A 17,036-nucleotide genomic window follows, 5' to 3' on the forward strand; every position below is an offset into this window, starting at 1 on the left:
TTCCCGTCCCGTCACGATCACCAGCTACGGTTGTCTACCACGCAGAGCAAAGATTAGTTTTACTCAGGGCCATATCCTGATCTCCATATTTCGGTGACACAATCACATTTGCGAGATTTCAGATAACTCGGCCCAATACCAGTCGGAAGTAGGTGGCCTAAAGCGTTCCTGACACTTCGCCAATTTGGCGAGCATCGCAAATCGCCGGAAACGTTCTGAGCCGGTACCAGATGGCACAAAAAAGCACAAGGGCCTGTCCTTGTCTGTTTTGTTGGTTTTTATGTGCGCGCATTACTATGCGCTAAGCAACCATACTTACTCCGTAACCTTTCGCGTATCAATGCCAATGACAATAATGATGACAATAATTTTGAATGCAGTCTTTCCTAGAGATTAAGTTTAGTTTCTTTCTGTAACGCAGGGACAGGAGTGTCATTATCTTGCATTGGCTATTTTAATTGTCATCCTATACTTGGTGAAAAAATGTGGTTGATCCCTCTTATATAGGAATCGGTATAGAAAACGAAAGTGAAACGTGTCTTCACAGAAGTAGTGTAATGTTTATTGCACATTGATATATAATGTCTATTGGTGTTTTGTGGCTAAAGCGCCCTTAGGCGTTGATGCACCCACGCTGACGCCTGGTGGCACGTCTCCTCCATCACGACTACCAACGTCGATGACCATGAGCAACCGTCGTGCATATGGAAGCTGCACTACGCTGCAGACGCTAGCACAACGCGAAAGACGAAGCACGTAACTGACACACTAATACAACGCGCAAGACAAAGCACGTAACTGAATCGTCACCGAGTCAAATCAGCGCGTACAGCGCGTCGTAATTGCAGCCTCCGCGATCAACTTCAGAAACATTTTCAGAGCTAATTGCGGAGGCCACGCTCTGCTGTGCTGAGTACGGTGAACGCCACCTAGGTGGCGTTGGTAGTGCTTCTTGATGCCAGCGTCCCTTCGAATGCTGGCATCGAGGAGTCGTAGTGCTGAGTAAAGTCCCTAAAAAAATAAAGTAGCGCCAACCGCACCCCTTCGCCTCTGCCTCCTCTCTCAGTAGCTGCAGCAGCGCCCCTACAGCGTCCAGGAGGAAACTACGGACGCGAAAGCGAAAGCGGCGCGCGGCCGCGCTCGGGCAGCCGCTCGGCGAACGGTACGCCGGTGTCGTCTGTGGAACGCGCGCTCGTTTCGCGGCTCTTCGGGTCGGCATCGCGTGCCAAAATAAACAACGCAGTGGACAGACAAAATGGCGCCTTCACTACCTTCAGAAAAGGTAGTGCGTCATGCTTGCAGATTCTTAGCGGCGCCGAGTTTACACGGCGATAGTGGCGCTGCCATCGAGAGCGTCAGCGCAGAGCGCGTCCGCAAGCAAACGGTCGGCTCTCGCAAAGAGTATTGCTTGCTTGAGGTGATGTTTTTTGCAGTGCAAGCGTTTTTATTATTTCACTGGTCTACAAAGCATGATACTTGCCGTATTTATCTCTCGAACACTCTTCCAATGAATCGCTTTAGACCGCAGCGCTCTAGTCCGTTTAGCGGAAAGATTTGAACAAGCCCATCTTTTCGGCCAACAGCCATGCCACCCCTCAACTGGCTCCATTTACAACCTGCAAGACACGCGGGAGAGGAGGAGCCTGCATGGGCGACACGAATGGCGCTACTTTACTTTTTTTAGGGACTTTAGTGCTGAGACCACCGAAGCGTTCACTGTCGGTGCGCGTTAGTGTCATAATGCAGTACTTCTCTTTTCTGCTCGTAGGCGGCGGCACCGCCCCGAGCAAGAGCGCGGGTACACGGAGGAGTGTTAGATATATAAGGCGCGTCTGTGTAGCTCTCTGCAAATGCGTTTGTGGCGCAATGGGTTAAACGCTCGGCGATCTATCGTCGCGGACCGAGAGGTCGTGGGTTCGATTTCCAAATTTTGCATGTTTGTGGAACTTTTTCTTCTGGTTTCTTTCTTTGTATTATGTTCTATGACGTATTTCCGTGACGGAAGTACGTCAGTGAAGTCTTGGTGGACCCCGGCATAAAACACTTTCGTGTTAAAAAACCTAAAGGACAAAACTGCTGACAGTACCCTATGTACGAAAAATAGGGAAGGCAAGAACTCTCTTAATGTCCGGAAGTTTCGCTTGAATTTGCAAGTCAGCACTGTTTCCAGTTTAATAATCAAAAGGAAAATATGTGATGCATTAGACAGCTGCCCTTCAAACGCAATCAATCTTGCAGAAGCAAAAAAGTCAGTTTTTATGTTGTATCAACCCGAAATTGTGCAATTGACTAAGCCTGATAACTGTTTTAGCAGCGGAGCTGTTTATGATCCTGGGTGCGCCGCGTAGGATGAACAAAAACTGCTCCTGGCAATGACGTCACCACGCTTTGCCTAGCAACCACCTCGCCTATATAGCAGCATGCGCTTCGCCTCTCCGTGCCGTGCACATGTTGCCTTGACATGGGGCGTTAAGGAGTGGGAAGGGGAGCATGCGCGCGGCGCGCGCTCTACTCGGGAGAGAGAAAGAGAAAGTGAGAGCGAGAGAGAGAGAGAAAGAAGTTGTAGCAGCACCAACGACGCAAAGCGCAGAGCTTCTGCCGACGCCGTCCGCGTTTCCCGCTTGCCCACGTTCGCGCCGAACGTGCGCGGTGTCCGTGACTGCAGCAGGCGGCTCTAGCAGCGGCTCAGCCGGTTTCGACCAGCCACGCCTCGGCAATTGTGGAGGCGCACCTTGGCCGTGACGTCACCGGGGAGATAAAGCTCATAGCAGCTGCGACGGTGGCAGAACTCTCATTGACTCTGTGGCGAGTACATGTACCCTTGACATGGGATGACCAAAGAAGATCCGGACACCCGAAGAAAAAGGCGCTCATCTTGAAGCGCGTCGCGCGGCTAAGCGAGAATCTGTGCGTCGGTGGCGAGCCCATTCGGAGTACCGTCCCTAGTAGCACTTAGCATTTCCTAGCACAACTTAGCCAATCCTAGCAAAACCTGGAAGAAGCTAGGTTGATCACCAGCTCCGCTGTTTACTCCAGCCTTGCTATAGTGCAAGCTGCCCACATTTTTTTACTAGCATAAAAGTTTCTTTTTCTCCACATAAAAATGTATACAACATTAGTGCTGATTTACAGCGATCGTAATCCTAAATAATTTCATGGGACAACTTTTATAGGTACGTATGCAACAGTTATCATAGCTGAAAAGTATGTATTTAGAATAAATAAATAAGTGCTCGAGTAATAAACCGTTCTCAATTTTTACGTGCTTCGTACGAAAGCTTTGTCATGAATGCATTGTTTTCACACTACAAGTAATGTACTCAGCGTATGGGATGCCAGGTTGCCATTGGTTCTATCCCAGGGCTGCCATTATGAGAGATGAAAGTGCGCATCCATGCCGGTCTTTCGTGACTGCCTCCCCCTTCTAGCACAAAAACCATGAAGTCCTGCTTCTTCATCGTTTTTCCCCCAATCGCTCGTGGCCCCATTATAGCGGTGCTTTTCACAAGATTTCTGTTTCATTAAGTATATTCTTCCTCATTAGTAGCACACTGCCATGTAAAGATGTTCCGCTTATAATATCGCTTAAGCTGTGCTGAGGGCCGGGTAAATTGCTTTTAGAGTTTCGCAAGATAGAGAATATAACAAACGGTTGAAGCACCGAAAAGTGTTAGTACCGCAGCGTGCGTTGATTAAGCTTTTCAACTGAAAATCGATATGACAACATGCTAAATGCTTATGCTTTATGTATGCTAAATGCAGCTAGTGATATTTTCATGATCACAACTATAATCTTCCCCCTCATAAGCTTAAGCTTATTGTTTCGGTTTTGAGGCAGTCTCATGTTTGACAGATTGTAAGAATTTGTCAAGTAAGTCAAACGACATCGATTGAGCTAAAAAGTAGGTTGCGGGAATATTTGAAACCTTTTCACATGCCCGAATAGAAATAAACACTGCAGCTGCTTTTGAAGACTACTTAAATACAGTTAATTTCAGTTTTATAATTTCAGGCCCTAAAGGTATACAATTCAAGGCATGGGATTATTGTTTTGACAAGGACGCCACATTTGGAAATGTAAGGGCGCATGCTAGTGGTTGGATTTCGACGATATTAGTTGCACCGTGAACTCAAGGTCCATGGGGCCCAATGGCACAGTTCTAGAGGCATGAATATTTCCAGAGCTTTTCATTGCTCGTAATTCTGTATGTTTCAGTTGCCGTTCAGAGTTTCAGTAAACCACCTAATTATGTCAGCTTTTGATATTGAGACAGATTTCACACCGATAGGATGATTATGCCTCCCTTGTTCGACCTTTTGGGTTGCACCTGGCAAAAGCTCGTTACGATGTCCGGTGACACTGCACCTTCAGTGTTCATGTGCGGCTAGTGTCGTTGAAGAACTTAAAGGAAGGAGCCAGGAACAGCAGCTAGGCTAAAGGCTAACCATGGCGAGAACTGAGTCCAGTATCTTTTATGGGGAGGAATAAAACAACAATACTGATCACTCACAAATGAACAGCGCAAGCCTATGCAAAGCTGTCCTCCGGAAATTCCAGCTGGTCCCCGATTCCTGCGGACTTGAAAACTCTAGCGCCCAATTCGTGGCATTGTGCTCCACGAAGCGGCGGGTAGATGCTTGGAAGACTCCACTCTCTATGCAATTATACGTTACTTGAGGTAGACGGTGCTTGTTTTCAGATTGCCAAAACGTTCAAATTAATTGTGGGGTTTTACGTGTCATAATCACGACATAATATGGCGTAGGCCATAGTGGGGGACTCCGAAATAGTTTTGACCACAGGTTGTTCTCTAATAAAACAAGATTACGGTCCCTGACCAAGTCAAAATTCGTCTCGATGTTTCGGAAGCCGTACAGCTTCCTCGTTCAGAATGCAGTGGACTAAGGTCATTGTTAGTTTCTACGCGTTGCACGTGACGAAGACAGAGAAGATGGACTTGGGGCGTGGTGCCATGGGTCTGGTTCGGAGTGTTACGTGTCGTCTGTATCACTAGAAGTTCCAGCGGAATCCTTATTGTCACGTTTTTCTCTTTTGCAATAATTGACGCGTTGTCCTACTTGATTGCGTGATTGCACTTTTGTACACATTATGCGAGCGCGTATGACACATGCCGACCCTTTTCAACGTCGCGTTTAAGCTCTTGAAGTCTTCGTGTGAAATTCCCGGTTTCACAAATGTAATAAAAAGTGCAGTGCTTGCAAGGTATTCTGTATACAACACCAGGGAATTTGTCGTTAGCTAGGCGGTCATTCGCGTTCACCATTTTGGTGCGACACTTGTTAGCAGGCTCGTGTGCAACACGGAAGTCATATTTTGAGAACGGAAACCCGGGGCAGTGCCTCACTGACGCCGGGCCCGTAAGGAATGCTGGCTCGCCTTCAGTAAAGCCATGGAGCCTAAGCGGGAACATGCTTAGGGTGCAGCCGACGATTTTCTGTCTCGTTGATGAACACAGCAGGGTAATTGTTCCGAGTAAGTTCTCGTCGTATAACCTGACGTACCTGTTGCCTTGCTTCTTCACTGGAGCATATGCATGTCACACGGGTGGCAAGAGACGCAAGAACATACGTCTTGTGGCCGAAAGGGCTGCAGTACGCGTTGTAGAGGTAGCGGCCCGTATGAGTTGCCTTCCAGTAAAGGGAAAACGGCACTCATGCGTTGCCTCCCAGTAAATGGAAAGACTCATGAGCCAGGATGGCTCATGAGTTTGTCTAAGAAATGCAACTTACCATCATATTCTTGGTGATAGTGAATTTTATGGCTGCTTCAACGGCGTTCAGACGTTGCAGGAACCGGTCGACGCCGTCCTTTTGGATAATGCAAAAGCAATCGTAAAGCTAGCGTACGAAAGCTTTCGGTGCGGGAAACAGCGGTAAGGTTACCCTGCTGCGTTCCTCGATAAGATAGAAAAGCCCGTGATGGACTCCAAGCCCCAAGCGAAAAGGCTTTACCGAACGCAAGCTAGGCTTCTTTAAGTGACGGCATCAGTGATGCATGGTCCGGGGTTCCTCATTTAAGGCTCAGGGTGGCTCAGGGGTAGAAAAATCCAACAGCCGTCCGGAATTATGACACCAAAATTCAGGTGACGTCTCAGGTTACGCCTTAGACTCATTAAAGGAACTGCTATCGTGAGTAGAAGTAAGTTCTAAATGACTATGGAAGCTACGAACATAGCCAAATTTGGTGACGCATGCGCCTGTAAGCCATGAATTACTTTATTAACAAAAGACCGCGATTACCTCTGTTCGCGTTAAACGGACACCCTATAAATAATCAGTCTGGCCACAAAAGTGTCTGTGTGTGACTTTCCCAGTTTTGTTCATATTTTCCGAACAATGTGCACATGTCCTTTGACGTTTTGTGGAGTATAAGTAGGCTTGCGAGAAATGTAAATAAATATGCTGTTAAAATTAGCGCGGCGTGTTTGTCTAATGTGCCTTTCCGTAGCCCTCTAGTAAAGAGAAAACAACTAATATGAAGTAACATCGAAAACAAGTAATCATAAAGGTAACAGCGTAAATTAAAGCAAAAACAAGTAATTGGAAGTAACAGCGCATTCGAACGCGCTTTCGCTTTCATCCTCTTTAGCCTATGCTAAAGTGACTGTCCGCTTTTTCGAGACATGCCTTGCGTGTTCCACACATGCAAGCTAACAAGCGATGAATGAAATCGTAAACAGGAAAGACCGCCTAGCTGACGAAAAATTCTCTGGTATTGCCTACAGAATGCATATTGCGAGGACAGCAATTTGCTTTACACTGGCGAAACCAGGAATTTCACGAGTCGATCTAAAGAGCCCTAACGCGACGTTGAAAAGGGTCGGCATGTGTCAAACGAGCTCGCAGAACACGCGCGAAAGTGCAACCACGCATTCAACTGGGACAATGCGTCCATTATAGCAAGAAAGAATAACAGTGACAACGGGGCTTCAGCTCGAATCTCTACTGATACAGGCGACACCTAACATTATCAAGTGGACAGATAGCACCACGTCCCAAGTCCATATTCGCTCTCTTCGTCACGTGCTACGCATATAAACTGGCAATGGTCCTAATCCGATGCACTGTCAACAAGGGACCCACCCGTACGGGTTTCGAAACGTCGAAATAAACTTTGCTTTGGTTAGTCAGCGTTATTTTCTTTATTTACACGCTGCCTCACGAGACCACCTTTTGTCGAACTACACTACATGGTTCTATACCGTGCACCCATTTCACGGTACACATGCGTTTTTGCATTTCGCCCCCATCGAAACGTGGCAGCAGTCCGTCCGCTGGGATCCAATCCAGCGCCCTCAAGCCTATAGCAGCGTCACACTTCAGCTACTACGCCATCACGACGGATGCCGAAGCGTTGATGAAACATTGTCTGTGGAATCTGTACTAAACTTCAGTGAGAAAAACCGCATCCTAATAAAACGATAAACAATGCACATTTAGAAACGTCACTCAACAACTCAAGTGGCTTTGCAATATCTCATTACAGCTGCGCAAATGTCGCGACATATTAGTTTCAGATGAGAACCCACGAAATGCGGAAGTGAAATGGTGACACGGAGAGATGTACGCAGCAAATGTTATTTTATTAACGAGCATATTAGAAATTTTATGTGAACTCTAAAAAGGGCGCGACGCGTCCTGGCACCGCCGTGCGTAGACTTTGACGCACCGCCAGAGAGATTGGCTTTAAGAATGCCGCCAAGGTCCTATATATACCTATGCAGAACAGTGACATGCTCCTTAAAGGGAAAAAGTGTACTAATTCACAAGGTAACATGATGCTTACCGAGTGATGGTATTCGAATAAGTCAAATCATCGGCGAAAAGCCATCGTTCCCACAAACTGTCTTGTCTTCTTCGGGGCAGCATTAGATTTTTTTACCTTAGTTCTGGCCGTGCACTCTCTTTCCAGGAGTGACAAGAAAAAGAGCGTGTGAAATAGTGAGACGACGACTGGAAAAGAGATATGTAAGTGTTGAAGACGAAGGACTGTGTGTTGTGTAATGTAAGTGTTGAAGGACGAAGCTTACTGGGAACAAGAGGGCTCTACGAGATGGTGGACGTGCAAAAATATAAATCTGCGGGTCCCACGCACTGTGGGCCTCCGTTTACGCGAAGATTTCATTCGTGTTTGTGACGAACGCTGGTACTGCTTAGTGACAACTTACAAGCAGTCAACACACTACCCTGCTAAACAAATTTTCATGGGGTACCGCCTCATTGGAGCATAAACTTGTGGAGTCATTGTGTGCGAGCATGCTTATTGATAATCCGTGATAAAAACAGTGCAACAACGGACGGAGGACAGGGAGAAGGACGACAGAACACAAGTGCTGACTCCAAATCATGGTTGCATAAATAGGAATGTATATATATATATATATATATATATATATATATATATGTTGTAATGTGGAAGTACGGCACCGTGTCTTGGCTGCTTGGGCGAAGAGCGAGGGGAGGAGGAAGTTGGCAGATAATAGAACAGCTGGCTCAGGAATGGGCGCTGTCTCTGTGTCTCTCATTCCGTTACAATGGCGCAGCCGACAGGCAGCTGTCTATGCGGTCAATACAGCGCTGCAGACCTCTACTGGTGTGATGCCGTATGAAATCGTATATGGGAAGCTGCCCCAGTTGAAAGCGGTCCTCAGGCTAGATGCTCCCGTTAGCGTCACACGCCCTGACAGTCGCACAGTCGCCTGCCAGAAGATAAGAGCTGCGGCGAAAGAAAAAGCCACACAAGCGCAAGAAAAACAGAAGCGCTATTATGACCGCCGCCGTCGACCTGCCCCGGCGTACAACATTGGAGACGAGGTGTGGGTGCAAAGAGGTGGCAACTGTCCAGGCAAGACGCTACTAGGAAAGTTTGAGGGGCCCTTCACCATCACCGAGCGTGTCGGAGATACATGGCGCGTTGGCACCTCGGATCCAAGCTTTGGACTTGACTGGCGGAAAAGAAATAACTTCGCCGTGCACGTGTCGCGCCTCAAGAAAAGATTACGCTGATTGGACTGAACTGTCGTTTGTTTTTTTTGTTTGCCAGGTCCTAAGCATCGCCGAGTGTAAGGGGAAGTATACGGCACCGTGTCTAGGCTGCTTGGGCGAACAGCGAGGGGAGGAAGAAGTTGGCAGATAATAGAACAGCTGGCTCAGGAATGGGCGCTGTCTCTGTGTCTCTCATTCCGTTACAATATATATATATATATATATATATATGTATATATAGGATATATATATATATAATAGGGATATATATATATATATATATCAGTGAAGTAAAGAGTAACCGGAGCCGGCACAGAAGTAGTTCAAAAAATAGAAGCACGTAGGAAAAACATAACAAGACTTTACTGACATTTCGGCCGGGGTCCGGCCTCCATCAAGAGTGCGCGTACAAGCATACAGAGCTCAAGTTATACATTTTTGCCGTGAGGGTCAAAAGAGACAAGAAAAAAATACAAAGTGAAAAAAATAAATAAAATGAAAGCAAAAAAGAATACAACGAACACGTAAATGGAAAACTGCGCGTGCACAGAGTGGAATTATTTAAAAAAACACCGCATATCCACGGGGTGAATGATGAGGAGTGGGCGAAGCTCCGGAGGGAATCATCAGTAAACCGTGAATCTTCCGTGTAATTCGCCCAGTCTCGCCGCACTAAATCGAACGATTGACTTCCACCAATCACACGCGCCATATGTGACGGCATTCCTATTTTATAACAGCGCCCTTCATTATAACTGCACCATCTCCCGCTTAAGGGGACGCTAGCACAAACGCGTTAGAAACGTGCAGTACTCTCTAGTAAGGGGTAGAGGCCACAGCGTCTTACGCAGCCGTTTACACATGCCGGAACGTGCACCGCGTTTGCCGACGCCATTACATGACTGCTGAGAGAGTATAACCCCCGTATTCATAAACGCTCCTCGACTTGAACTTGACTTGCCACCGCCTTCAACGCGTTTCGAACGCGCTGCCCAAGGTGGTGGCAAGTCAAGTTGAAGTCGAGGAGCGTTTATGAATACGGGGGTAAGGCGGAGAGGCCACAGCGTCTCACACCAGCTTCTTACACGGGCCGTAACGCGCTAGCACAAACGCGTTAGAAGCGCGCAGTCTTTCGTTAATGTTGGGTATTTATTGTCATCGTGGTGCCTGTGTCCATGTGCGCTTCGTGGCGTAGTGCAATAAATAAAAAACAGCTTCGTGGCGTAGTGGCTATCGCCGCGCGTTCGGAAGTGAGGGGTCCCTGGTTCGATTCCGCGCTACGGACACAACTTTCGGAATTTGTTTTTCATAAAAGTAGACATGGCTACCTACTACGACGACGACTACTACTACTACATACTACGGAGGAGGGACAGATCCACACCCTAAGGAGCTTCGCCCCTAAAAGTGAATACAACAAGGCTGTGAAAACAAGCTCCTAAATCGTAAGTAGCCCATGACCACAGGTGTGCACAGATTTCGTGTCGTCATGGATGTCAACACGTGCAATGACTCATGTCAAAGTCATCAAAACGATGGGCATGTACAGTGGTGCTATACAGGGGTACAAAAATTCCCGTACAATGTTGCGCCTACGGGAATATTTCCACGACCGCCCATCCACTTCTGACACGCCACCAGTTATGCCTTCTAGCAAACGTTGGACCCCTCCGGCCCAGCGTGATAAATGCCTACATGTACACTCGGCGACAAAATATAGCGGGGCACGCGAGCGCGTGGCGAAACGGTCCTCCTCGCCTACTGGCCCCGCACCCCTGGTGTCGAGACCGACGCTTGCGCGCATGCGCGTCCCTCCGTTACTGCAAGCGTGCATGGTTCTGCGCTTCTTCCTTGCGCGCCGGCGATATCCGAGTGCAGCCGCGAGGGGACCCTCTTGCGATTGGCGCTGTGGCAGCTTCGACGGGCAAAACTTCGTTGATATAACGGAAACAAAGGTTCCTTTTATCTTGCCTGGCTCTTTCAATAGAGCGTCTTTTCTGCCTCGCTCTTCGGCGGGAGAACGTCTCGTTCGTGAAAAGAAATAAGGAACGATCATTGACCACGAAAAGGCGCAGTGCAGAAAAAAAAAAGACTTGTTGCGTTCGCGACCAGCGATATGCATTCGCGCTCGTGACTCGAGAAAAAGCGACCGGTGTGGCGCGCGCCAGCTCACGCTTCATTTACTTTTGCCCGTTGCAAAGTTTGTGCACACGGTGCAAAGGTTGTGCACACATGACGACATCATGTATTGCCAAAAGCACTGCCTCCGATTTCCAGATGAAAATAAAGGTAATTTTACGTGTGACACTAACAACTGCATCTATTTGCTCGAATGTTCTGTTTGCAAATTACAGTACGTTGGACAAACTGAAACGCCGTTCCGCTATCGCTTTAACAACCACAAGTGCCACGCAGCTACTCTCCCTTATCTTCCACTATCAAAACACGTGCTCATTCCAGGCCACTCATTTGATAAAATCACCGCAACAATCCTTAAATTTGGTTTTCATTCCCACCACGAAATAGAGCTTCGAGAATCCTATCTGATTCATAAATTTAAAGCGGTTACTTGTGGAATCAATGAAAGTGCTGGCAAACTATATTTTTTACCCGTTTAGTGTTTTATCCGCGTTTTTACACCTTGCAAGTTCGTAGCCCCTTATCATTGCACATATACTTTTATCACTATCACTTTTGGTTTCTTTGAGGTAAAAAAGGTGTGCGCCTGCATTTCCGGCTGTCAATCTTCTTTGACATTTGACTGTGTGGCTGAAACGTCAGTAAAGTCGTGTGATTGTTTTTTTCTTTTTTTACTCCGTTCTCCTGTCCTTTGAATTATATATATATATATATATATGTGTGTGTACATGTATAGTCATACATATGAACATGCATTTCGTGACGGTTCTATAACACATATTATATGGCATGCTTATGTAGGGATATGGATATTTCCGCAGCATTAATTCAAAATTATATTGCTGTTTATTACTTAATCTTGTCATTAAATCTTTCATTTATTTTATATTTTATTTCATTTTTTTCACACACTCATAGAACTTGTATAAAACACGCCTGCCTACAAACACAAAGAATACCACGTGTGCAAAGAATTCAATGGATCGCAGTTCGTTAAACTCGGAGGTTAGTGGAGGTCACAGTGCAGGAGTCCTTTAAGCCAGATGAGGGTGTATGACCGTCTTTGTGGTCAAATCCTGACCCGGCAGCAGCGACCGCTCACATCACTTTCGTTAATATGTTTTCCACAATGCCACTGTATGTACACGCAGCTTTGTACCCCTTTATGGCACCACTGTACATGCCTATCGCTTTTGATGTACCTTGACATGAGCCATCAGATGTGTCGACACTCACGACGCCACTAAATGCCGCCAGTCACGCCCGCATGCTTTTTGTTAATACGTTTTCAAATCCCACTCCATACACGCCCAACTTTGTACCCCTGTATAGCACCACTGTACATGCCCGTCATTTTTGATATACCTTGACATGAGCCATCAGATGTCTAGACACCCACGACGCCACTAAATCCTGTCAGTGATGCCCGCATGCTCTTTGTTAATACGTTTTCAATAATCTCACTCCATGCACGCCCAACTTTGTACCCCTGTATAGCACCACTGTACATGCCCATCGTTTTGATGACTTTGACATGAGTCATTGCACGTGTTGACATCCATGACGACACGAAATCTGTGCATACCTGTGGTCATGGGCTACTCACGATTTAGGAGCTTGTTTTCACAGCCTTGTTGTATTCATTTTTTAAAATAATTCCACTCTGTGCACGCGCAGTTTTCCATTTAAGTGTTCGTTGTATTCTTTTTTACTTTGTATTTTTTTTTCACTTTGTATTTTTTTCTTTTCTCTTTTCACCCTCACGGAAAAAAGGTATAAATTGAGCTCTGTATGCTTGTACACGCACTCTTTATGAAGGCCGGACCCGTCTTGTTATGTTTTTCCTACGTGCTTATATTTTCTGAAATATATATATATATATATATATATATATATATATATATATATATATATATATGAGAAGAAATGAAACGGAGATGCCCGATTTCCATTAGTCCTATAATAAGAAGTCAATAAATAAAGACACCACGGGCAGCATCGGGGACGTTGTTTAATTTGTCCTAGGCTATTCTTGGTGTCATTGTATGTTGCCTTCTTATGATATATATATATATATATATATATATATATATATATATATATATATATATATTATGAAAGAAATGCTCACACGTTTAACAACAACAAAAATACTATTATTTTACTGACGTTACGGCCGGTGGTCCGGCCTTCATCGGAGTGAATCATCATTCACTCCGATGAAGGCCGGACCACCGGCCGAAACGTCAATAAAATAATAGTATTTTTGTTGTTGTTAAACGTGTGAGCATTTATTTCATAATATTTTCACCCGGTTCAGCGCAAACTCCTAATTAACTATATATATATATATATATATATATATATATTCTAACACTTGTGCAGCTGATAGCAGCGCCAAACGAAGAAAGAACGAAAACGAAAGCAAACATTGCAATTACTCAATTTTAAGAGAGCAAGGCAGACTTACTTCAATGCACTTTATGTATTCTGCGCATGCGCTTAAATAAAAACCTTATGCGACTTCCACTAACCTACATAATACCGTTTGACTCTTTAAGGGGCCCTGAACGACTTTTTGTCGAAGTCAAGAAATGCATTCAAAGTGAAAATAGACTATTGGAGAAGTACTTTGCCGCAAACAAGTACCTGAATGCGCTCAGCAGACGCCGAGTCATAGTCTCCTCAAACCCAGCAAAATCCTAGTGAGACAACACCTTTTATAGGCCGTTCTTGTAAGAACCCTAAAAAACCTCAACTGTTAAGAACCAGTTGAGAACCTCAAAAAATGCTTCCTTGATCAGATGTTACCTGCACATGCTCATCAGCACCTCCACGTATGTAGCAAAAGAATTCATTTTTTCTTCAATTTGTTCAGATAAAACCGTATTTCAGTTTTCTAAGCGAATTGATACATATTTAACATCACATGGCCGTTCCTCGCCATTGCTTTTCATCCAGGAGTGCCATGCCAAGGCGCGGCATTTCATATGTACTATACACATTCCCTTTTCGCCGTCATGGACGATGCAGATATATGTGTGACATGAAGTATCAAACTCCTCAAACAGCAGCTGCGAAAGAATGATTACAGGCATGACATATAGTGTCGCCTGTATACAGCTTTATGTTACATGCGAGAATCTTAGCTTACCGGTCCCAGGTATAATTATGAAATAAGGAAAGCCGTTGTCCATAGGGGTGAAAACTAGGTAGGAGGAGGAGAGGAAAAGATCGTCTATAATAGCCTTCGCGGTGCTCCCGCTATTTCTTCAACGCCTTGAACTGCGAATGCTAGACGGAGCGGCGGCACGTCCCCCGAGGCTCCGCCTAATGAACGTCACCGTGGCTCACACTTCAAATTTGATTTTGGATGCTCACGGAGACGCCAATACTTCCAATTTTCGTGCCTACGACGCGACCAACTGAGAAGCTAACCCTTGATGTACGGTGAAATTAACGGTGTCTCATTCCTTTGCTGCGCTACAGTGTACTAGATAGCTACGCGTGGCTTCTAGGCACCGAGTGAATAGCAGCACATCTCCTTTGGAACTTATCTCTACGGCTATCACACAATTTCCGAGGCTCGCACGAAACGGAAGTTCGGGTGCTCCAAGTTCGGGTGCTACACTCTGATAACCCGCCGTGGTTGCTCAGTGGCTATGGTGTTGGGCTGCTGAGCACGAGGTCGCGGGATCGAATCCCGGCCACGGCGGCCGCATTTCGATGGGGGCTAAATGCGAAAACACCCGTGTACTTAGATTTAGGTGCACGTTAAAGAACCCCAGGTGGTCAAAATTTCCGGAGTCCCCCACTACGGCGTGCCTCATAATCAGAACTGGTTTTGGCACGTAAAACCCCATAATTTAATTTTTTTTAACACTCTGATAAAAGCCAAGCAGTATTTTCCATCTTCCGTGCTTAGATCTCTATACTTTTCGTTCTGTCACTCTCACATTAGCTATTGCATTGAATCTTGGGGACTTACATATGTGACATACTTATCGCCTTTACTGCGTCTTCAAAAACGGGCATTACGGATTATTAGCTCCAGCGCATTCTGCCTATCAAGCACAAATTTTTTGAAGAGCTTCGTACTTTATCTTTTATGTCATTGCGAAGTTATAAGATCTGCATCACGATAAACAACGTTATTCAAACTAATTCTCCATTACCGTCGAGAATTTTCTTTTTCCCAAACCGTGATACTAGGCATGCTTTTAATCTCAATTTTAACCTACCAAAATGTAGTAACTTGTACGGTGAACGGCTAATTCAGTTTGCTGGCGCCAATGTTTGGAATGAGCTACCAATAGAAATAAAAGTAGCTAGAGATTTTGAGATGAGTTGCAAACTGTATTACTTATCTAACCAAACAGAACGGTGAAATGTCTTGTTACTGCTGCGTGATTGTTCTTTCTTTTTCGTATTTTTGTTTTTCTTTGTTTTTCCCCTTTGATTTGGGTTGTGAAATGTTTGTTTCCTTCAGAGAATTGTTCAATTGCATAAGTATGAATCTGTGGTTGTTAGAATTTGGTATAGTGTGTTTTTAAGTAACACTTTACGCTTACATTTCAAGGACATGTTACATGTGAGCATTGCTTGTTTTTCTCCTTGTACATAACCTGTATGCACAGTCAATATTGCACCGGCTACTAGCTATTAAGCTATCGGTCCAAACAGTGTTTTGCGCATTCATTTCGGGTCTTTAATAAAGTGTTTCCTCCTCAAAAAAAGAAAAACGTCGTCTTTATGATCGCTCGTAAGGAGCTTCGACCAATGTACCAATGGCCAATGGCCAATGTACCTCAAAAGGTGTGGAACTCCGTAACCAGGTGACCTGTTCCAGTCGAATGTTGGCGCTCCGGCAGGCTCGCTGCGTGCCTGGAGCCACCACTCCCGCAGAGACCCCTCGTAGCGCGCGGTTGTCCTCGGCAAGCCGCAGCAAGGCCAGTGAGCGAGCGCGTCACAGCACCTCACGGCGGCCGCGGTATCTACGTTAGGTAGTAGACGCAGCTACATGAAATTGCAGTGCATTTGCTATGCCCACTACAGGGCTGGAGTGCGCGCTCGCGCTCACGTGTTCCAGTCTGGCCGTGCTACGTTGCGCGGACCGGCTTCGTCGGGCAACAGCTTGACCAACAGAGAGTAGCCACCTCGTAAGTGCGCACTTATAATTGCTGTCAACTGTTCAATACGAAGTGATGTCGGCAAGGCGTAAAGCCAGGACCTGCTAGGAGTGAGTGCGCGCTGGCAAGTGTGCGAATGGTCTGACCTTAAGTTTCACGTGATTCAAAGCTAGTTGAGTGTCTAAACCTAATCGAAATTAGGGAGACCCGATGGCTACGACACCGAAAAGCAGTGTGGCTCACGTTTAGTGCCTACGCGTGAGGCCGCGGCCGAGCGTGAGCGGCCGATAGTCGGCTTTCCCCTAAGTGCGTCATTGTTACCTAAATTCGAAACGCTGATTTTCGTTCACTTCAGCCTATTTGGTAAACTGCGTCCATAAATATGTTTATTAAAACCAGGATGGGCAAATTCCTCGCTGGCATAACCTGTTTCTCCTCGCCCGTACCTCCTAGCCCGTACCCCTCCTGGAGCGACAGGCTGAATTCAACCAACCAGTATAGATATCGCTAGATGGCAGGCTGTTAAATCTCGAGCGAAGGCAACGCTGGCTGCTGAAACACTGGAGCAAAGGGAGGCCAGATTAGCACGTTATAGAGATGCTTACCAAGCGCGGAAGCGAGCATTAATGAAACTGCACAGCCTTTGCGAAACAAAGCCAAACAGATCTTTCGCTCGTGATAACTAACGGCGAATTCCATTGGGAGAACAGGAGCACTCAAAAGCCCGCTGAAAGTGCTCGTTCCAGAGGCGACGTGTTTCAG

General features: G+C 46.0%; 1 protein-coding gene across 1 annotated transcript; it reads left to right on the forward strand.

Annotated features, from left to right (window-relative positions):
- The first annotated feature begins 8,520 nt into the window (after positions 1 to 8,520).
- LOC119435886 (uncharacterized) lies at positions 8,521 to 9,027 on the forward strand. The gene has a single exon (XM_037702585.1). The coding sequence runs from the start codon at positions 8,521 to 8,523 to the stop codon at positions 9,025 to 9,027; it is 507 nt and encodes a 168-aa protein (XP_037558513.1).
- The last annotated feature ends 8,009 nt before the right edge of the window (positions 9,028 to 17,036 follow it).

This window comes from Dermacentor silvarum, unplaced genomic scaffold (assembly GCF_013339745.2).
Source record: "Dermacentor silvarum isolate Dsil-2018 unplaced genomic scaffold, BIME_Dsil_1.4 Seq9872, whole genome shotgun sequence".
Lineage (NCBI taxonomy): Eukaryota > Metazoa > Arthropoda > Arachnida > Ixodida > Ixodidae > Dermacentor > Dermacentor silvarum.

What these genes read in the sequence shown, in the direction of transcription:
- LOC119435886 (XM_037702585.1), top strand. Translation starts at nt 8,521, where the DNA reads ATGGGCGCTGTCTCTGTGTCTCTCATTCCGTTACAATGGCGCAGCCGA.